Source organism: Procambarus clarkii, chromosome 82 (genome assembly GCF_040958095.1).
Source record: "Procambarus clarkii isolate CNS0578487 chromosome 82, FALCON_Pclarkii_2.0, whole genome shotgun sequence".
NCBI lineage: Eukaryota > Metazoa > Arthropoda > Malacostraca > Decapoda > Cambaridae > Procambarus > Procambarus clarkii.
The window spans coordinates 10,432,318-10,456,299 of NC_091231.1; the positions used below are offsets into that span (position 1 = coordinate 10,432,318).

Here is a 23,982-nt window from a genome sequence, read left to right on the forward strand (position 1 = left end):
AAATGTCAAGGGGTCAGTGTTTGTCAGTAAATGTCAAGGGGTCAGTGTTTGTCAGTAAATGACAAGGGGTCAGTGTTTGTCAGGAAATGTCAGGGAATCAAAGTGTCAGTAAATGTTATGGGCTAATGTTATTAAACGGGGAAAAGTAGGAATGATGAGAAAAGAGAACAAAATACTATACGTTTCCGAGAAACTCTTGTCGCCAGTTAGACCTGAAATCGTGCTGGAACTTTACTTTGTTTGGGCTTAAGATACGGGGAACCGCTTCGTTGTATCTGAGCTTGACATAAAGGAGCTACTTCGTTCCGTCTTCAAGAACCCTTCACGACCATTCGTCCAGACCCTCCTTTCCCCCGTACTCGGTTAAAGTAAACAAATATTTCCGCTAATACGAGAAAGTTTCTACACTACCGCAACTTATCACATCAGGAGGGCACTGGGGGGAAATGTGCCGACAAGACAAGAAAGGGTTACCCCCTGATATAAGACCGTGTGAGGCATGTATCGTATCCATCGGTCACAATTCTTACTAACGCTCAGAATAGCTGGGGACCTGATTGACACATTGGAGATCGATGCCTTCCGAAGTTAAAGAAAGAACCCGCCTCTCGCCCGTGCCAGTTCTTCCTTTGAGGCGCCTCTGAACTCCCAACCTTACGTGTCCATCACGGCGGACGTGGATTACTGAGCCTTTTTTACTGTTATTCTTCGTAATTAACTTTGATATATATAAAGATTTGAGTAATTTTGTTGTTCTCGCGGAACGTTTTGACTTGCATCACAGGGCGGGAGTTCTCTGAAGGGACGATATCCAGTCGCTTAAACAATTCGTCGCAGGGGGTGGCAACCCTTGGCATGCGTGCCAAACTTGGTTTCTTGTGTGCGGTGTAACTACCTGTTTACGTGCTTGTGTATGCAATTGTTGTGTGTTGTGCCACTCATTTCAAATACTTGATTACCGTCATGTTTACTCTCGGGATTTTGATGTTGGTGTTCCTTTTGAGGTTCTATATATGGGATTTATGTAGCTGGAATCATGTTTGTGTTTTTTTTTATCTGTAAATATTGTTCTTTTATAAGTAAAGAAAAAAAGATTCGTAGAGAGGCCAAACAAGTAAACATAAGAATATATATATATATGTATGTGTGTAAATCACGAAACAATTAACACACGATGAAGAATGTCAGATCACGAAGGAATTATTAAGACAAATTCCATAAATACTTTCGTGTTTGATAATGCATTATCAGAAGGATGTATCTTTCTGAAGATGTATTATTAAATACGAAAGAATTTAAGGAAATTCCCGTCTTAATCCTTCCTTCGTGGTTTGTCACCGTCACATTTTTCATCACTTGTTAATTTTCATTATTTACACACACACACACACACACACACACACACACACACACACACACACACACACACACACACACATGGGGCCTCAAAGCCTGGTGGATAGCGTGCAGGACTCGTAATTCTGTGGCGCGGGGTCGATTTCCGCACGAGGCAGAAACAAATGGGCAAAGTTTCTTTCACCCTGAATGCCCCTGTTACCTAGCAGTAAATAAGTACCTGGGAGTTAGTCAGCTGTCACGGGCTGCTTTCTGGGGGTGTGTATGGTGTGGGGGAAAAAAAAGTTAGTAAACAGTTGATTGACAGTTGAGAGGCGGGGCGAAAGAGCAAAGCTCAACCCCCGCAAACACAACTAGGTGAATACAACTTGGTGATTACACACACACACACACACACACACACACACACACACACACACACACACACACACACACACACACACACACACACACACACAAGCACACAAGCACACACACACACACACACACACACACACACACACACACACACACACACACACACAAGCACACAAGCACACATACACACACACACACACACACACAAGCACACACACACACACACACACACACACACACACACACACACACACACACACACACACACACACACACACACACACACACACACACACACACAAGCACACAAGCACACACACACGGACCGAAACGTCGTCACTAACCACATTTTCACACATGTGGCTCGTCTGTTTACATTTTCAGCCACGTTACAGTGAATTACGTTCTGCAACTTTCACCCAATTCTTTACCCGTCGTTTATCCTGTACTTCAAAATTAAGAGCAGATTGTTGTTGTTGTGTTGTCTGTGGAGTGACTGGGACGACACGGAGGGTTCCGGAGCCAGCCTTTGGGACCCGTTAATGAAAATGCCTCTAGTTGCCCGGCTCGTGTCGGGCCAAGGTTGAAAAATGAACACGCTGGGTTTTGATTTATGAGAGTGGTGCTAGATCTGCGTGACGCATATAGCTGTGACGGTGGTGCTAGGTGCTGCGTGACGCATATAGCTGTGACGGTGGTGCTAGGTGCTGCGTGACGCATATAGCTGTGACGGTGGTGCTAGGTGCTGCGTGACGCATATAGCTGTGACGGTGGTGCTAGGTGCTGCGTGACGCATATAGCTGTGACGGTGGTGCTAGGTGCTGCGTGACGCATATAGCTGTGACGGTGGTGCTAGATCTGCGTGACGCATATAGCTGTGACGGTGGTGCTAGATCTGCGTGACGCATATAGCTGTGACGGTGGTGCTAGATCTGCGTGACGCATATAGCTGTGACGGTGGTGCTAGGTGCTGCGTGACGCATATAGCTGTGACGGTGGTGCTAGATCTGCGTGACGCATATAGCTGTGACGGTGGTGCTAGATCTGCGTGACGCATATAGCTGTGACGGTGGTGCTAGATCTGCGTGACGCATATAGCTGTGACGGTGGTGCTAGATCTGCGTGACGCATATAGCTGTGACGGTGGTGCTAGATCTGCGTGACGCATATAGCTGTGACGGTGGTGCTAGGTGCTGCGTGACGCATATAGCTGTGACGGTGGTGCTAGATCTGCGTGACGCATATAGCTGTGACGGTGGTGCTAGATCTGCGTGACGCATACAGCTGTGACGGTGGTGCTAGGTGCTGCGTGACGCATATAGCTGTGACGGTGGTGCTAGATCTGCGTGACGCATACAGCTGTGACGGTGGTGCTAGGTGCTGCGTGACGCATATAGCTGTGACGGTGGTGCTAGGTGCTGCGTGACGCATATAGCTGTGACGGTGGTGCTAGATCTGCGTGACGCATACAGCTGTGACGGTGGTGCTAGGTGCTGCGTGACGCATATAGCTGTGACGGTGGTGCTAGGTGCTGCGTGACGCATATAGCTGTGACGGTGGTGCTAGATCTGCGTGACGCATATAGCTGTGACGGTGGTGCTAGATCTGCGTGACGCATATAGCTGTGACGGTGGTGCTAGGTGCTGCGTGACGCATATAGCTGTGACGGTGGTGCTAGGTGCTGCGTGACGCATATAGCTGTGACGGTGGTGCTAAGTGCTGCGTGACGCATATAGCTGTGACGGGGGTGCTAGGTGCTGCGTGACGCATATAGCTGTGACGGTGGTGCTAGGTGCTGCGTGACGCATATAGCTGTGACGGTGGTGCTAGGTGCTGCGTGACGCATATAGCTGTGACGGTGGTGCTAGGTGCTGCGTGACGCATATAGCTGTGACGGTGGTGCTAAGTGCTGCGTGACGCATATAGCTGTGACGGTGGTGCTAGGTGCTGCGTGACGCATATAGCTGTGACGGTGGTGCTAGGTGCTGCGTGACGCATATAGCTGTGACGGTGGTGCTAGGTGCTGCGTGACGCATATAGCTGTGACGGTGGTGCTAGGTGCTGCGTGACGCATATAGCTGTGACGGTGGTGCTAGGTGCTGCGTGACGCATACAGCTGTGACGGTGGTGTTGGTTCCCAGCGTGACGTGTATATAAATGTGATCAACGCTATTGGTTCGCTGATCAACCTAACTGTTGATGGTTGCAGCCTGGCTTGTCGAGAGTAGCCCGAAGGAAATCTCAAAGTCCCTCTTTAAACATTTGACGCCCACAACTATAAAAGTTCCACATACACAAAAGTTTCAAGGGGGAATAGACAGGGACAGACAATTTGGAATGCCTGGGGCGCGAAGACGGAACACACAGGTGAAAACTAATTACCCAAATGGGCCACAGAGAGACAAATAATTTGCTCAGTGTCAGAGTAGCGAACAAATGAAATGCGGTAGTAACTAAATTGGAGGAGTTAGTAATTAACAAAAGGATGCGCTAAGCCAGCATGACCAAGCCTTTATCTAATCATTTACGAAACCTGTACATCTTTCGTTAATCATGACGTCATTGTTTACATTTATCAAGCAGTTTACGAACTTGAAACCTTCACAACCCAAGGTTATTATTATTGTAAACAACCTCGTAGTTCATACAGTGTAATAAATATAAGCAAAAGCCGTTGTGACTGAAGAAAGATGCACAGGTTTCGTAATTGGTTGCACAAATGCTTGATGTATCCTGACCCTGGATGAAGATTGAGAGCCGGGGACAAAGAGCTGAAGCCGAATCCCTGGAAGCACAATAAGACGATTACTAAGTGTTATGGGCCCTATACCCTGTGAATCTATGTGAATCATGTGATCATGTGAATCATGTGATATATCATGTGAATATGGGCCCTATACCATGTTTGTGTGTTTCTTTGCTGTTGCTAATTGTGCCTGCAGGATCTCTACCTCTTAGCTCTTGGTCACCGCCTTTCAAACGGTCGCTTGTTTAATGCACCGAATCCCAACATATTTTTCTCTTTTATGTCTACTAAGTACATTTCTCTCACACAGTGCATGTGTGTGTGACTCTGTTTTTCCAACTGTTGTTGAGGGCAAACAACTTTAGTTTGACCAGTTGTCCTTTCCTACAGCCCTCCCCCCGTTCATCTCCGGGGGTTAAGGGTTTAGTGTTCGGGCGTGTGTGAGGGAGTGTGCCCGTAAGAGGAAGCTTAGCAACAGAGCAGAATAAAGCGGCGCGGATCACAATGTTCTCTTTCCAATTCTGCATTGAACGGCTTGGATGATCGGACCTGAGGAAGAGTTGGGCGGGTATGTGAAGATCTTTTTTTTTCTCCTCTGCAACAGTCCCAAGTTGTATCATGCACGCATAACCACCAAAGCACCATGCACACGAAACAACGCACAAACCCACCTACTTAAGGCGGAGAAAACCCACCTACATAAGTCGGACAAACCCACCTACATAAGGCGGACAAAACCACCTACATAGGTGGACAAAACCACCTACATAAGTCGGACAAAACCACCTAAATATCAGGCGGAAAAAAAAACTTAATATCTCCGATTTTGAACTTTTTTCCCAAATTCTTTGCCTTTGGTTACAACGCCCACACAAGGACGGGCATTAGCTATTTTGTCTTTAATGTGACCAATAAGCTACTTCTCTCAGGCAACCACTGGCATGGTAAGCTTATTCAATTATTTTGTATTTTATAAAGCATTACAAAAATATAAATATATATATATAATAGGATAATGTATGTTAGAAACGCGTTTTCAATCAGGAATGTAATGATGTCAATTAAAGCTGTAGAGTATTATGTCACCAAATCATTCCCCCCTCTAAAGGTTGGTTGCAAGCTACTTGGTACTTACTTTGGCTTTGATGAATACAAAAATACATTTGCCTTCTGGAGTACGTCATAAAACTCTTATGGCAAATATACTTTGGACTGCGATAAAACACTCGTAATAGGATTATCATTTCCCGACGAAAATGCCAGTTGAAAGGACTACCCATCTCTGCCGGCGGGCAAGGAAGAGGCGAAGGAGTGGAGAGACAGGGAGGAGGGAAGAAATAGAAAGGAAGAGGATGAGAGAGAGGAAAACAAGGGAAATAATAAAAGAAGAAAAGTATGATATTGGAAAAGGGAGAATTGGATGGAGGAGTTGTGAAGCCTGGAAGGAAACGGGAGTGAAAGAGATATTTGTGTGTGTGTGTGGGGGGGGGGGGGTGTTGTTAAATATTTGCTAGAGCGCTTTCGACCTTATCAGGCCTCTGTCAGTAGCAGTGTCACTCTGCTACTGACAGACCTAATAGAGTCGAAAGCGCTCTAGCAAATATTTAACTATTCAAAGGTGGTTATTCTACATGCAATAGATCAGTTATTATTTATCTTTTTGTATATATATATATTATATATATATATATATATATATATATATATATATATATATATATTATATATATAATATATATATATATATATATATATATATATATATATATATATATATATATATATGTCGTACCTAGTAGCCAGAACTCACTTCTCAGCCTACTATGCAAGGCCCGATTTGCCTAATAAGCCAAGTTTTCATGAATTAAGGCTTTTTCGTCTGCCTAACCTACCTAACCTAACCTAACCTAGCTTTTTTTGGCTACCTAACCTAACCTTACCTATATATATAGGTTAGGTTAGGTTAGGTAGGGTTGGTTAGGTTCGGTCATATATCTACGTTAATTTTAACTCCAATAAAAAAAAATTGACCTCATACATAGTGAAAAGGGTAGCTTTATCATTTCATAAGAAAAAAATTATAGTAAATATATTAATTCAGGAAAACTTGGCTTATTAGGCAAATCGGGCCTTGAATAGTAGGCTGAGAAGTGAATTCTGGCTACTAGGTACGACATATATATATATATATATATATATATATATATATATATATATATATATAGCCACCTCATCATAGAGCAGTGGCTATTCTGGATGGTGAAATGCCAATCACATTAAATATAAAAAGTAAAACAAAGTAAATAAGACTGCTTCTGACCTCTTTACGGTGTGAGAACTGCGGCATCAATTCTAAAAGAATTAAAAGCTGAAATATTTAATATAACAAAAATGACTTTAACAACAAATAAAACAATTCCCCCATCATACTTGGCGAGAACACAAGATACAATGCAAAAAAAAAAATATAAACATGTGACAGTTACCTTAATAGCAGAATTATGATGATAATAATAATATAGATAATTTTTGAAGTGGTAAAGGATGCGCGCGCCGATGATCTCGTTAAAAAGAAAGACAAAAAAGGCGAGCATGCGGAGAAGGAAGATAAATAATTTTTGTGGTGAGACATTAGAGATAACTGAGAGATTAATTGTCCTCCTCGCTCCCAGCGACACTCTCCAGGCGCTTTATAAATATTATCCCATCGTGGGCTCTTTAAAATGTGCAGAGGCGGGAGGGAAGGAAGTGTAGGGGAGGGAAGGAAGTGTAGGGGAGAGTAGGAAGTGTTAGGGGAAGGGCAAGATGGGAAAGGAAATGAGACTGAGGAAGTGAAGTGCAGGGGGGGGGGTGAGGAATGTAGATGTATAAAATGGAAGGAAAAGAGAAGTAGACACACACAGCACACGGGAGACATCTTCCGTCCACGAGGCTAACCATAGCCCGTGCTTCTTGCCCCGCTCCTGTGCCAGGTAAGTTACGGGCTCACCATAGCCCGTGCTACTTGGAACTTGTTCCGAGTAGCTGAATCTATAACAACAACAACAGAAGTAGACAGAGGGAGTGAGAGAAAAAGGGTACATAGGAGAGAAGATGGAGTGGAATACAGTTTGATATTCGTCACTTGTTTTGTCTATCATTACTATTCCTTATTTATTTCACGTGTGTGTCCTTATATTTGGTCTCTGCACCGAAGAATATGACATTAAACGAATTGCGGAAAGCTTATAGGACTCCATACGAGGCATTTATGGCCAATTTCGACCATACGAGGCATTTCGGCATTTTAATGTTTAATAATAGGTGTCATTTTTAACGTATTGGTCGAGTATGAATAAAAATGCGACGTATTAGATGAGAGATCGAGTTGAAGTGTCACAGGTTTGCATTTGAGGTGGAACTTGCCTATTCACTTTCTTGATTTTGGTACCTCCTTCTGTCTACTGAGGTGTTGTCTGCTCAGCTCCTTTGCAATATCTTAAAGATCCACGTGGAAACTGTATTGGGTTTAGATGCTTTTGTTTCGCCGGGTCTTTATAATGTCATTTTCACTTCGTCTGCTGCCGTAACTGCGTTGCTAACCTTGCCCAGACGTGTTATACAAACTCTCTTACAATTAATGGCGGCTCCGGTTGAGTTTTCAACTTCTTTGTGACATTTCAATGGAATATATATCAGTCACACACACACACTTCATTCTCGTTTTCTTTGTCACTAGGTTCTTGACCGATGTTTTACTTCTAAATGGTTGGCAACATTGTTTTTACCCTCAGCGTATGTCATTTGCGTTGTTTGTCTGACTGTCGTTTCTCACTCTTTTGTGACGGTCGTTTTCATCCTGTGTTCTACAGTTCCTGCATATTTTACATGCACTTTTTTTGCACCGAGTCGCTCCGTGTTGAACCACGAGGTTGACCTTTTAGTTCCTGCCTTTTAACCTTTGTTCCCGAGTGACGAACTCTATTATTTCCTGCGTTGGTTTCCGTTGTAAGTCACTTTGCCAGTTCATTTGACTTCAACAGTCTTATTGTGTCATAATTCCTTCTTGTATGCTAGCCTTATTCATCCAATGTCCTTTATCTTTATTTTGATGATCATTACTAGCCTAGGCTGTCAAAGATTAGGGCACTGATCTCTATCCCATAGTGTGTGTGTGTGTGTGTGTGTGTGTGTGTGTGTGTGTGTGTGTGTGTGTGTGTGTGTGTGTGTGTGTGTTCCTCCTAACCCTCCTATTTCTCATCGTATCTGCTTTTAGAACTGTTTGGCTTCTAGCTCTCTGTCTAAGAGTCTAATTTATTCCACTTGCTCATTATTCTTACTATAAAGAGTTAACGCTCCCTGTGAGCCCTCTACACTTCTAGTTCCGTCCTTGCTTCGTTGTTTTGCCATTACTCTGATTTAACATTTATTCCTTGTTAATGTTGTCTGTCCCCTCCGAGAATGGCATATTATCCTCCTGTTGCCTCTGTTGTCTCGCCTTGTGTGACGAGGTTCAGCTCCCTCGACCTCTTAAAGATTAAACCTCTCATCTACGACGACGTAAGTCTTATTGTATTCTACGAGGCTTTTTCTAGTTTGACTGTGTGTGTGTTGTTTTGTTTGGGGTGGGGGGAGGTTTCCACTCTTGTGATTACATGCTAGAATGGGTTTCATATGTTGTTTATAGCATTCTGAAACTTCATTCTCTAGGTTTCACAGAGCTGTGGATCTTGTATGATGTATACAACGCCCCGGAGGCTGTCCTACCTAGGTTTCCGAGAGCTTGTTTGATGTTTGTCATCTTCGCCTACGCTGCTTATGGTATCTTGTTTACATGTGCCTCTGGAGTCAGGCTGGGGGGTTATGTCTACTCCCGGATCCTTGTTCTGTTGCATGGCGCCGTCTTCATGTCATCCAGTGGTGTTCAGGGGACCCCTTCTGATCCCCTTCCTAATTATGAATACACACGTGTGTGTGTGTGTACTTGCCTAGTTACTTGCTTAGTTGTGCTTGCGGGGGTTGAGCTCTGGCTCTTTGGTCCCGCCTCTCAACTGTCAGTCAACTAATGTACAGGTTCCTGAGCCTACTGGACTCAATCATATCTACACTTAAAGCTGTGTATATACTACACTTATCTACACTTAAAGCCTCCACCACATCACTTCCTAGTGCATTCCACACACACACACACACACATTCCATGTGTGTGTGTGTCTATGTGTGCGTGTTTGTATATTAGTTTTTACGGCAAAAAAGTTGTCTATCTCTTCTCTCACTAGACACAAGTCTGCTCATAACCTTTCTCTTTAAGGTTTAGTTTTATTAGTTTAACGTGACAAGTTAAGCGAAGTGAACGTGAGACGATTGTCACCAGTCTTGGAAATGGAAGCATCAGCCCTACACAAGGGAAGGAGCAAAACATTGGCTAAGAACTATAGACAGTTGCACTAACGTCCCCAATTTTATGGAGAGCAACAATCTCCACAACCCAGGCCAACATGGATTCAGGGGTGAGAAGATCATGCCTTTCACAGCTACTTGACCAATATGACAAAATCACGGGAGCATTAGAAGAAAAACAGAGTGTAGATGCCGTATACATGGACTTTGCAAAGGCATTTAAAAAATACCTTTGCATTTATCAAATGCAAAGGTTTCCATTTTCAGAGCAGGGGATATTGCTGAAATAGAGGGAGTACAGAGAACGTATACAGCACGCATAAACACGATAAAGTACCTAAACTATTGGGATAGTCACGAAGCTCTCAAAATGTACTCTAGAAAGGAGACGAGAGGTATGAAATACATGGAAAGTACTGGAGGCCCAGGTCCCTAATGTACATAATAACAGCATACTAGAGTGAACGATATGGAAGGAAATGCAGGATAGAAGAGTAGACGTGCACTAGGCACAATAAAAAAACACTGAACATCACAGGTCTCCGGTTGTTCAATATCCTCCCAGCAAGTATAAGAAATATTGCGAGAAAAAAGTGGAAGTCTTAAAAAAGGAGAGAAAAAGAAATGCAAGAAATGACACCAAGCAAACTAGTGGATATGTGGGCCTGCGGGCCGCTCCAAGCAATAGCCTGTTGGACCAAGTTCTCACAAGCCAAGCTTGGCCACAGCCGGGCTTGGTGAGTTGAAGAAATCCATAGAACATCATCCAATTACAATCCAGGTACATAACATGTATTATACCAGGACGTTAATTCTGCTGGTATTAAACTGGGGGTATCCATACCCCATGGTGGTATGTTAACCATATAAGGGGGGGGGGGGAAGGAGGCATGGGACTCGATCTCATAACAATTAACAAAATAATTACACTAGGAAATCACAATAGTGTGATGAATCTTTGCGAAAATCATCGGCGCAGGACGAGGATGGAGGGAGCCGGTCGGCCGAACGGACAGCACACTGGACTTGTGATCCTGTGGTCCCGGGTTCGATCCCGGGCGCCGGCGAGAAACAATGGGCAGAGTTTCTTTCACCCTATGCCCCCTGTTACCTAGCAGTAAAATAGGTACCTGGGTGTTAGTCAGCTGTCACGGGCTGCTTCCTGGGGGTGGAGGCCTGGTCGAGGACCAGGCCGTGGGGACACTAAAGCCCCAAAATCATCTCAAGATAACCTCAAGATAGCGTCCTGGGTTGCCCCAGACACGCTCCTTAACGTATTAGAATGTGCTCGTGGTCGCTGGTTCGATCCTCCTCTTCCTTCTCCAATTATTTTCACAAAAATAAATTTGTTGTTAGATTAGAAATAACTATGACCGTCTGTTCCCCAATTTCATGTTTTGATTTAACAAAAAAAAAAAAAAAAAATCTCACTGGTTGTAACTAATTTCTGTATTTGGGATTTGCCGTTTCGTCCAGCTGTTGTGTTCCTAGTTATGCATATGTAAGGTAAAACCAAGGTATTGCTATCTTTGGAAGTCATACTGGTACCCAGTAGGTACTGGTGATGGTAGTTCCGACAGTCTGGTGAAGGAGGAATGGGGATATATTGGGTAATCCACTGGGATCTGGAATGGTGATAAGGTTATCACCATTCTTATCACCTTATCGTTATCACCTTATCACCTTAAGGTTATCACCTTATCACCTTAAGGTTATCACCTTATCACCTTAAGGTTATCACCTTATCACCATAAGGTTATGCGGTTACCCTTGGCAGTAACCAATTCATTTCCACCTGACAATTTAGGGCCCGATTTAATTTTCCTCATTATTAATTGGGTTAATAATTATATATTTTTATCATATAATCATTCATTGTAACGAGAGACAGGCAGCCAGTGTATATATTTACATATTAAACTTATACCCCCGCCGAACAGAGGCATTAGTTGATAGGAAACGCGTCCAGCCATTTCTGTCCCGCCCAGAATTTCTGACTGTGATTCGGAAACGAATCCGACTGTAGTGTTTAATGTGTGTCTTTGGTATATTGGCATATCTATCATAGTACATCTATGATTGAAATTGAAATAAGTTTATTGATGTAAAATACACACAAAGGGATGAGGTAGCTCAAGCTATTCTCACCCCGTTTAGTACATCGTGTTAATACATACATATACACACATCACAAACAATAAACATATTACCAAACATTCTGAGAGATAAACATCTACATTTCCTCCTTTACACAAGTAGTATGATATCAGACGTACACACAAATACTTTTATGACCTAGGTATACTCCATCTATGATAGTCTTCCCTTTATTGTAGTTTATATTTCTATATGTATTTTTTGTATTTGCATCGCATTCATTTTTCTCATAGGTCATGACCCCGTAAAGCAATATTTTTAATTCGAAGCAGTCAGATTATAATGTTGAATTATTCAAAATAATTCCTTACCGTACAGGCGTATTTTCTATCGCCAGGGATCACAATGTTTTGATGTTATGAAGAATTCAGTCTGTTATTTTATTTTTTGTTTTTTGAGTCGGAGCTTGAATAATTTATTGCTCGCTCGATGTAGTTTGTATAACTGAAATTTGTTGCGAGAGATTTTGAAATACATGGAGGTTTCTCCAACCAGATTTTGAAATATATGGCATTTCTCAAACCAGATTTTTGAAATACAGGGTATATTTTGTCAAAGCAGATTTTGAATTGCATAATTTATGGCATCATAGGCAGATAATATTTATAAACGTACGGGTCTGTTGGTGTGTATGTGCTGTACACACACACACACACACACACACACACACACACACACACACATATATATATACATATGCTGAATTGTATTAGTGTTTTTAACAGGTAATATATCTTATTTTTCAGACTAGGTAAGCGGCCGGGTGTTTGTGGATATTAAGAGCCAACATGTGAGTACTCGCTTACTATATTTGTCTGAGAGTACTTCATCACCAGTGTGCTGCCTCACCATTGCTCCCCATCACATGCTGGTACCCTTACTCCTCCACATCACCACCTGTCAACCCCTATATTAGTGCTCAGAACTGTAGTCGTCGGCTGGCACTAGTCCGGAGAGTTCTTGACTATCGTTCTGGCCCAGGCGTCATGCAGCATTTACACAACCACTTACGAAACCTCTACATCTTTCTCAATCATGGCGGCTTTGTTTATTGAAGAGTTTGAGCTGCGAGGCACTACGAGGTTCGTAAGTGGGCGCGTAAATGATTTATGAGTCGTGGTCGTTGTTAACTGGCGTATCTTGGCATGTTAAGTAGTGCTCAAGTCACAGACTTTATAATTTTCTTAACTTGGTACACCACCTGTCCCTCTGTGACAAAATGTATTACTGTATCTCTGTTTTTACTGTATTTACTTCTATTTCTTTCTGTATGTTTATATTTACTGTATTTCCGTATTTACTTATATTACTGTATTTTATTACTGTATTTCCTTATGATTTCCCAACTTTTACTCTCTTTATGTGATTTATCTCTGGTTGTGTTAAACATCGAGTACTGATAGTTGGGTCAGGACAGAGCGCCTGCTTGTTAAGTGTCGTTGTCTGCGGTTACCTGCTGTGTTTGCTACCTTGTTAGTAACTTGTTGTTTACTCTGTGTAAACACTTGTAATGTTGTTGTTTGTGAGCTGTTTACCTCATTGGAGTACTTGTTTGCCCTCCTGTCTACCTGTGAGCACCTGCTTGCCCTCCTGTATACTTGTGAGCACCTGCTTGCCCTCCTGTCTACCTGTGAGCACCTGCTTGCCCTCCTGTCTACCTGTGAGCACCTGCTTGCCCTCCTGTCTACCTGTGAGCACCTGCTTGCCCTCCTGTCTACCTGTGAGCACCTGCTTGCCCTCCTGTCTACCTGTGAGCACCTGCTTGCCCTCCTGTCGTCCTGTGAGCACCTGTAATTTTGCTTGTCTGTAAAATTAGACAGGATGTTACCAGATGCTCGGGTGCAGACTCTTATGTCTTCCATTGTGTTACTGTCGGGGACAGAAAGCCTGTATTTCGGGTCGTATCGAGATTTCCCTAGGTCGAACTAATGGTCCTCTCTAGGATAGGATGCAACCCACAACAGCTACCTAACTCCCGGCGAAAGGATACGGCTCTAACTATTTTTGTACTGTCTGGGAATCAAACCTCGTATCCCCCGATTGTGAGCCGAAAACGTAGACCTCTGTAGCACAAAGGTCTACGTTTTCGGCTCTGTGGACTCTTAATATCTCGCCCATAGCTTATTTGTTTTCGTTTCCATTTGTGTAGAATCCGTACTTAACACGAATATCCGGTCTCGCGAATAAGAATATCCGGTATTGTTATAATGAGTTTGGGAATGTCTGGAGGAGTTTATTTGGGAACAATTGACCAGGAACGATGCAGAGAGTGCTTGGGTGCCACTTCGTCGATTGCACTGCAGCAAGACCAACATGGCGGCGTGATTTGGCCAATCAAGGGGAAAGTTCGCCACCAACTAATGGCCTGTTTCCCTGCCGACGGAGGCAGTGAGGTCCTGCACGTCGATGACGCAGCCGAGCATCAAGCCGGGGAACAAGTTTATGGAGGGAATAGAAACTCAGGACGAGTAATTCAGTTGGATTTGTGCGATAAATGTTCCTGTGAGCATTGTAGTGGAGTGCATCTGACAAGAGTTGTTGCAAACGAAGGCAGATACAGTAAAGAGAGAGGGTTCAAGAATAATACTCACACAATATCACGTGACTATAAGGTTCCAAGATGGACTGAAATGTCGTTAGTCTCATGTCCTCTCGTGTGTGTGTGTGTGTGTGTGTGTGTGTGTGTGTGTGTGTGTGTGTGTGTGTGTGTGTGTGTGTGTGTGTGTGTGTGTGTGTGTGTGTGGGGTGCTAGGTGGCTCATAATAAAAGTGTATGCAATAAGTGGAGTATAAATTATTCGGATACGCAATACGTTGCTGTTTTTTTTTTTAAGTGTGATATGTGGCCCGTTAGCCCGCACCTGTTGGGTTGTAACGTGTGGTTGGTCAAACGACGTAGTGTGTTCCCCCTCTTACTGTTACTTGTAATTAGCATCCATGTTCCTCTAGTTGTTTCACATCTGAGAACCTGTAATCTTGTCTGCATTCTTATTCCCTGAGAACCTGCAATCTTTTTACCTGTCTATGCTCTGACAACCAGCCGTCTTTCTTTCATGTCTATCCACTGACAACTTGCCGTCTTACCTGTCTATCCACTGAAAATTAGCAGTCTTTCTTACCTGCCTATCCACTGACAACCCGCCGTCTTTCTTACCTGTCTATCCACTGACAACTAGCCGTCTTTTTTACCTGTCTACCCACTGACAAACAGCCGTCTTTCATGTCTATCCACTGACAACCTGCCGTCTTTCTTACCTGTCTATCCACCGACAAACTGCCGTCTTTCTTACCTGTCTATCCACTGACAACCCGCCGTCTTTCTTACCTGTCTATCCACTGACAACCTGCCGTATTTCTTACCTGTCTATCCACTGACAACCCGCCGTCTTTCTTACCTGTCTATCCACTGACAACCAGCCGTCTTTCTTACCTGTCTATCCACTGACAACCTGCCGTCTTTCCTAACTACCCGCATGTGACTGGCCGTGTACCTGTGTGCTCACCACACACCTGCCTGCAGGTGTGCACGAGTGCTTGTGAGGCGCCTTTGTGTTGGCGGGAATGTTTACTAGTCTGTGACGCCCCATCCACCTCCTCCTTTTTATATTTAACCCACTACATACGTTTTCCTTGAGTCATGCACGTGACAAAAATAGGATAATGACTCCTGTTCTTACCAGAAAGGAACAATATTTTATTAGGAATGTCCTGACTTAATAAAAGTATGGAATAGTTAACCCTTCATGGGGAGTTAAACGGTTGGGTAAAATGAACCGTTTTTCGCCGGTTAAAATTTGAATTTGATTGTTACAACTGCCGGCCGTCCGTTATGCGATTCGACCCCATGACTGTATGTGCACTAACCTATTGGTGCCTGCTGGTCCGGTCTCCGGCTCGTGGAACGCACCTTTCCACCGACTATTGTAATTATTTGCGTGAGAGTAATACATAATAGCTCCATAAATTGATCGGTTATTAAACAAATCGGCGATTACATAAATTGGCTAGATAATTAACTATCTAATGCAAATTGGCCATAACATAAATTGACTGTAATTCTGACCGTGAATGTATACATCTGTTTGTAAATATTCTGCAGTTCCGCCGGGAATCGAAATTCAGAATTATCCGTTGGGCGTTCTTATTCATGGCCCCCGGTGGAGTGGTCGTTCACAGTGACGATAACCCCCTCCCTTCCCCCACCCCCCACCCGGTGGAGTGGTCGTTCACAGTGACGATAACCCCCCCCCCCACTCCCCCCCATTGAAGTGGGGTCAGTGTGATAGCTTTTCACTTTTTATTTTCTGTTTTGCGATCGTGTTGCTTCCGGTTGCTAACAACCATTATGAAATTTCCTTCGACGCCCTTCCGTTTTCTGTTGACTGGGCCTCCTTTGTGTCCCTGCGTTTTCTGTTACCAGATTATTCCAAGTGTCCTTTTTTAATTTTGTTGGGTTCTCCCAGATGTGCTTTCATTGTCAGGTAGGTTATCCTTGGGGTGTGTGTGTGTGTGTGTATGTGTGTGTGTGTGTGTGTGTGTGTGTGTGTGTGTGTGTGTGTGTGTGTGTGTGTGTGTGTGTGTGTGTGTGTGTGTGTGTGTACTTACCTAGTTGTGCTTGCGGGGGTTGAGCTCTGGCTCTTTGGTACCCCTCTCAACTGTCAATCAACAAATGTACAGGTTCCTGACCCTACTGGGCTCTATCATATCTACACTTGAAGCTGTGCATGGAGTCAGCCTCCACCACATCACTTCCTAATGCATTCCATTTATCTACTACTCTGACACTAAAAAAAATTCTTTCTAACGTCTCTATGGCTCATTTGGCCACTCAATTTCCACCTGTGTCTCCTAGAGCGTGTGCCCCTTGTGTTAAATAGTCTGTCTTTATCTATCCTATCAATTCCTCTGAGAATCTTACTGACCCTTCCTAGGATACAACCCATCAACAGGTGTCTCTAACTCCCGGGTACCTATTTACTGCTAGACGAACAGTCGGATTAGGTGAAAGGAAACGTGCCCAACTAATTCTGTCCCGCCTGGGACTCGAACCCGGGATCTCTGATTGAGAGTCGAGAAGGAAGCCAAATATACTAGGAGAGCCTCGTATTGCACTGCCGCGTGTTGCGTGCTTGTGGACATATATTAACACGGGTGTTTTATTTATGTCAGTTTTGTGTTGCACGACTAATCTATCAACATGTGTGTGAACAACTGTTTCGCTGTACAACATACACACACCAGACTGAAATAGAATTACTACAACTACTGTAGACGTATTTTAATACATATAGCTATTTTACTGTATTATGCAAATACAACTGCTTTACTGTATTTACCAAATAAATACAATTACTACTTTTCTGTATTTAGTAAATACAACAGGAGGATTAGTTGCCTTTCAAAGTTTGTTACTAGTTATCTTTAAATTTATAAGGTGTTCAGATAAGCTGTGAAGTTAATGCAGAATATCTGCCGAGGTCTTATTAAGATCTTTTGTGCACTCTGTAATTGTTTATCTTATTAAAGGAAGAGTATAGGGTGCACAATAAACTACCGCTCACAGGAAGAGTATGGGGTGCACAATAAACTACCGCTCACAGGAAGAGTATGGGGTGCACAGTAAACTACCGCTCACAGGAAGAGTATGGGGTGCACAATAAACTACCGCTCACAGGAAGAGTATGGGGTGCACAATAAACTACCGCTCACAGGAAGAGTATGGGGTGCACAATAAACTACCGCTCACAGGAAGAGTATGGGGTGCACAATAAACTACCGCTCACAGGAAGAGTATGGGGTGCACAGTAAACTACCGCTCACAGGAAGAGTATGGGGTGCACAATAAACTACCGCTCACAGGAAGAGTATGGGGTGCACAATAAACTACCGCTCACAGGAAGAGTATGGGGTGCACAATAAACTACCGCTCACAGGAAGAGTATGGGGTGCACAATAAACTACCGCTCACAGGAAGAGTATGGGGTGCACAGTAAACTACCGCTCACAGGAAGAGTATGGGGTGCACAATAAACTACCGCTCACAGGAAGAGTATGGGGTGCACAATAAACTACCGCTCACAGGAAGAGTATAGGGTGCACAATAAACTACCGCTCACAGGAAGAGTATGGGGTGCACAATAAACTACCGCTCACAGGAAGAGTATGGGGTGCACAATAAACTACCACTCACAGGAAGAGTATGGGGTGCACAATAAACTAGCTACCGCTGGCAGCAACAACCAAATCCAAGACTGGTTCGTTGTAGTAATAAGAATAAAAATAATGACAAAATCACTAGGAGCATTGAGAAGGATTCGAACCTGCAGACGCAAGTGAACGAGTTCGAATCCTCTTCATGACTCCTATCGATTTTCTCATTGATACATCACGCTAATGAGATCTTATTGTGCAGTAATAATAATAATATTTAATAATAATACTTCTTTTAATTCTACTAATAATGGGTTATGGTAAACATAATTGGGATACTTTTTCTGGAGGTCAAGAGATTCAACATATTGATGAGTGATGAATGTTTGCGGAAGTGGGGTGTGAGAGGGAGGATTGTGAAGCGAGGACACAAGACCAAGCCATCGCCATAGAGGAAGGATTCAAACAAAGGCACAGACGAGGTAAAAAAAATACAAAAATAATAAAAAAACATTACAGAGCCGAGGATTCCGATCCGGTCTTGCCTCCTTTTCCCCCTCTCCTCCTTCTCTTCGATACAGCCGTTTCACGAAGCGGAACGGCGAGCGATGAAAGGCTTCAGTGGAATACATGAGAACGGTGTTTTGCATAATAAGGGTAGTCACTTCACTGGTGGCTGGTGTGGCCTCGCCTTGTAAGAGAGGTGTCAGGCTGTTGGCTGGAAACGTTTGCGATGTGGCTATTTTGGTGGTGGGGAGCAGGGCTACAGTGGTGGGGGGGGTGGGGCAGCTACAATAGGGCTAGGGGCAGGGCTACAATAGTGGGGGGGGGGGTAGCTACAATAGGGCTGGGGGCAGGGCTACAGTAGTGGGGGATACAGGAGTGTCAGGAGAAAAAAATCCAGTGTTGGGTGTACCGAGGGGGTGGGAGAGGGCAGGACCAGCCCCACACGTTATCGGTGTTCAGCTGGAAATTGGTCATATTCTTCACGGCCATTATCAGCCATCACAGCAGCAGGTGCGCCGCGGTTGGTGGTTGTGGTGGTGGTCGTGGCTCTGGTAGTGGTTGTGGTGGCTCTGGCAGTGGTTGTGGTGGTGGTCGTGGCTCTGGTAGTGGTTGTGGTGGTGGTCGTGGCTCTGGTAGTGGTTGTGGTGGTGGTCGTGGCTCTGGCAGTGGTTGTGGTGGTGGTCGTGGCTCTGGTAGTGGTTGTGGTGGCTCTGGCAGTGGTTGTGGTCGTGGCTCTGGCAATGGTTGTGGTGGCTCTGGCAGTGGTTGTGGTGGTGGTCGTGGCTCTGGCAGTGGTTGTGGTCGTGGTGGCAGTGGTTTGAGTACTGGGGATGCTCGTGCTACTTCAAGTTCTTCCTGTGTTCTTGCTGCCTCGTTCTTGGTTATCCACGTTTTCTTTTCATGGGGTTGGTTAGGTTAGAATGGTGGCTTAAATTCGTGCATTTTTAGTTCCCCTTAATTTGTACGTTGTATCAAATCAAGAGGAAAGGCGACTTGGTGAGCAAACAGTGACAACATCGACCTCCATATTTAGTTAAGTATCCCCAACACTCCTACAGCAACCCGTCCTCAGACCAAGTCCATTCCATCCAGCGGTCGACCCCATGGACGCATTCATCAATTTTAACATTCTGTTAATTCAAAACAGAACTTTTCTCAAATATGAATTAATATTATTATATATTAGCATATTGTGCATATATAGGTTAGGTTAGGTGTTTAGGTTCTGTTGGTGATTATTTGTATTTGTAGTACGTGGGTGAAGCATTTACAGCGTTGTGGTTCAAACAAAATTCGGCAGTGAAGTACGTGTTCCGGAAGTGTTCGAACGTCATCAGTTGTGAGTCGTGTGTAAACCGTTTTTCATTCATAAACAGGGGGGTTTGGCGGGTGCATGGAATGGACTTAGGGCATTTGTTTAGAGGACGGGCTCCCTACAGACACTTAAGGTTCAGTCAGCATTGATTCTCTTCATTTGTGTACCAGAAACATAAGAACCCAAGCAACCCACTTAACCTATCGAGGTCGCTGAATAGAAAACGTCAGTATTACGGTTCTTTAATTTGTACCAATATATCGCATTGTTAACGGATTGGTCGATTCCTTGAAGACAGCTACGTCTTAGGTGAGAGGCAGGTTTGGTAGAACACATTTACATAGGCCTCTCTGCTTGAAACTGAAGATTTATGTATGGCGGTCAATAAGTAGAATGCACTGAAGGAAGTGAAACCGCCTCCATCCACAACTTTAAGGCTTCTTTAAATTGAGAAAAAGTAGGACAGAATGACATTAATGAAAGCTAGAAACGCAAATGAATCGAAGAAATGTAAGGAAATACTCGTACCTTGTACGGGAGGTCAACAAGTGGAATACACTGGAAGAAGTTGTGGAAGCCACCTCCATCCACAACTTTGAAAGCCAGATTCGGCAAAGAATTCGAACGTCAGGAAAGTTTAATTATAATACAGCAGGAACAAGAAGGCTGGCAGACGGGGCATAGAGTTAGACCTCACCTCCGTAGACACTGTTAGGTAAAGAACATAAGAACCACCACCACCACCACTGTGATAAATGTAATCCCCACCACTGCAACCACAACCACACTAACAACCATCATTGCGTGCACACTACATTCACTCTGCTCTATATTTTCATCAGCCTGAACTCATTACACCAGCCTGAACTCATTACATCAGCCTGAACTCATTACATCAGTCTGAACTCATTACACCAGCCTGAACTCATTACATCAGTCTGAACTCATTACACCAGCCTGAACTCATTACATCAGTCTGAACTCATTACATCAGTCTGAACTCATTACACCAGCCTGAACTCATTACATCAGTCTGAACTCATTACATCAGTCTGAACTCATTACACCAGCCTGAACTCATTACATCTGTCTGAACTCATTACATCAGTCTGAACTCATTACACCAGCCTGAACTCATTACATCAGTCTGAACTCATTACATCAGTCTGAACTCATTACACCAGCCTGAACTCATTACATCAGTCTGAACTCATTACATCAGTCTGAACTCGTTACACCAGCCTGAACTCATTACATCAGCCTGAACTCATTACACCAGCCTGAACTCATTACATCAGTCTGAACTCATTACACCAGCCTGAACTCATTACATCAGTCTGAACTCATTACACCAGCCTGAACTCATTACATCAGTCTGAACTCATTACACCAGCCTGAACTCATTACATCAGTCTGAACTCATTACACCAGCCTGAACTCATTACATCAGTCTGAACTCATTACACCAGCCTGAACTCATTACATCAGTCTGAACTCATTACACCAGCCTGAACTCATTACATCAGTCTGAACTCATTACATCATTCTGAACTCGTTACACCAGCCTGAACTCATTACATCAGTCTGAACTCGTTACACCAGCCTGAACTCATTACATCAGCCTGAACTCATTACATCAGTCTGAACTCATTACACCAGCCTGAACTCATTACATCAGTCTGAACTCATTACACCAGCCTGAACTCATTACATCAGTCTGAACTCATTACACCAGCCTGAACTCATTACATCAGTCTGAACTCATTACACCAGCCTGAACTCATTACATCAGTCTGAACTCATTACATCAGTCTGAACGCGTTACACCTGCCTGAACTCATTTACACCAGTTTGTTATCATGGGGATTATAGAGTAGACGAACTCTGGAAGCGATCTACAGGTAAACTACAGGTCAACATTCCCTGAACACTTCACACACGTGGATTATTCCTTACACCATGCCGCCCGACCGGGTACACGCCTCTCACAGCTGTAATCTTGAGATGAAAGATTGCATTTAATTTGTCATACAAAGCCTATTGCAGTTTTGCTGTGTTTTCCTTTGTATCACTTTTATTGTGTATTGTTTGCTCTTGTTCATTGTGTATTGTATATTCCTGTTTGCTGTATTACGTGTATGCAATATGGGCGTATATTCGATGCTTCTGTATTGGGCTTTGTTTTATTTTGGGCATAAGACGGGGTAAATCACCGCCTTAGCGCTAAGGGCGTCTCACCGAGCGAGACGTTAGCTGAAATTGTCCGGCAGTTAGGGTTTAATGGCCATGGTCCGTAGTGAGACGCACCTCTTGATCTTGACCCCGTCCTCACTATCACCCTCCTCCGTCCTCACTATCACCCTCCTCCTCCGTCCTCACTATCACCCTCCTCCTCCGTCCTCACTATCACCCTCCTCCTCCGTCCTCACTATCACCCTCCTCCTCCGTCCTCACTATCACCCTCCTCCGTCCTCACTATCACCCTCCTCCTCCGTCCTCACTATCACCCTCCTCCGTCCTCACTATCACCCTCCTCCTCCGTCCTCACTATCACCCTCCTCCTCCGTCCTCACCATCACCCTCCTCCTCCGTCCTCACTATCACCCTCCCCCGTCCTCACTATTAACCAGCCATCGTTGTTACTGGTAAAGACAGAAACATTTGGGGAGGCCAGACTGGGTATAGATGACCCAGACCTCACCTCACCAGGGCTTCTGAAAGAGGTTGTAGACACTGCTACACCTGGCCCTGGATTCATCGACATTTTACGTGTCCACTTACGAAACCTGTACATCTTTACTCAATCATTGCGGCTTTATTTTAATTGATTAAATGGTTTATGAGCTTCAAAACGCTGCGATGTTGTTTATGATACTAATAACCTGTTTAATACGTGTAAACAAAGCTGCCAGGATTGAGGAAAGATGTACAGGTTTCGTAAGTGGTTGTGTAAATGCGTGATAAATCCTGGCCAAGGATGAGAATACTGGAATATATTGTTAGGATGACTTATGAAAGAACGGAACGGAACTATCAGGAGAAAGCGCCAATCCATTACGACTATAGAGCACTTGGAGGGGGTCTGGATAAGGATTTCGGATGGGACGGAAGGAAGGAATGGTGCCCAACCACTTCTGCAAGTCAACTTTAATTTGGTGAATTGATTTGATTTTGTTAATTTATTGTGCGCCCCATGTCGATTCCATGGGCGGTAGTGGAAAAGGTTACAGAGGCATATAATGAACATTTAGCGAGGAATGAACAGATCACTTACGACGGTGTACCAACCACTTGGGCTGGACGGTAGAGCGACGGTCTCGCTTCATGCAGGCCGGCGTTCAATTCCCGACCGTCCAAGTGGTTGGGCACCATTCCTTCCCCCCCCCCCCCCGTCCTATCCCAAATCCTTATTCTGATCCCTTCCCTCTGCTATATATAGTCGTCATGGCCTGGCGCTTTCCCGACAACTCCCTTCCCTTAAGACTGTGTAGACTGCATCTTGCTAGTCTTCAAAGAAGCATTTTATGCGGTTCATCATATCATCATAAACAGCTGTTGTACAGGATGGAGACGAGTCAAGGCAACAGAGACACCTTAATGGCTAAGGGAGTACCTGACGTAGAGGAAATCAAGTCAGTCTGTGAGGTATCTCCGAGATAGAGAGGCACGAGAGTCGGGTTCTCTAAGGGCTCACTCCTTGGACCATTTTTGTTCCTAATTTATGTAAGTGTCTTGGACCATCCGAGGGAGAGCTGGGTCATGGAAGTGTTTACAGACGACACAAGCCCAGGAGGAATGCAGAGGAGTACAGGAAGATCTTGATAAATAACAGGAGTGGAGAGACTAGCGATTGTTTAAGAATTCAACACAAACAAGCTTGAAGGGAAGGGAATTATCAGGGGGAAAGTGCCAAGCCATTACGACTATATAGCACTTGGAAGGGGTGTGGATAAGGATTTCGGATGGGACGGGGGGAAGGAATGGTGCCCAACCACTTGGACGGTCGGGAATTGAAC

At 44.1% G+C, this 23,982-nt stretch overlaps 1 protein-coding gene across 1 annotated transcript in view; it reads left to right on the forward strand.

Moving 5' to 3' along the window:
- Positions 1-8,899: 8,899 nt before the first annotated feature.
- LOC138358132 (zinc finger CCCH domain-containing protein 13-like) overlaps positions 8,900-23,982 on the forward strand; it is a 35,968-nt gene continuing 20,885 nt past the window's right edge. Inside the window, exons 1-2 of the mRNA XM_069315635.1 lie at positions 8,900-8,998; positions 12,742-12,746. Of these exons, the coding sequence (XP_069171736.1) occupies positions 8,900-8,998; positions 12,742-12,746 (104 nt within the window). The remainder of the gene's footprint in view (positions 8,999-12,741; positions 12,747-23,982) is intronic.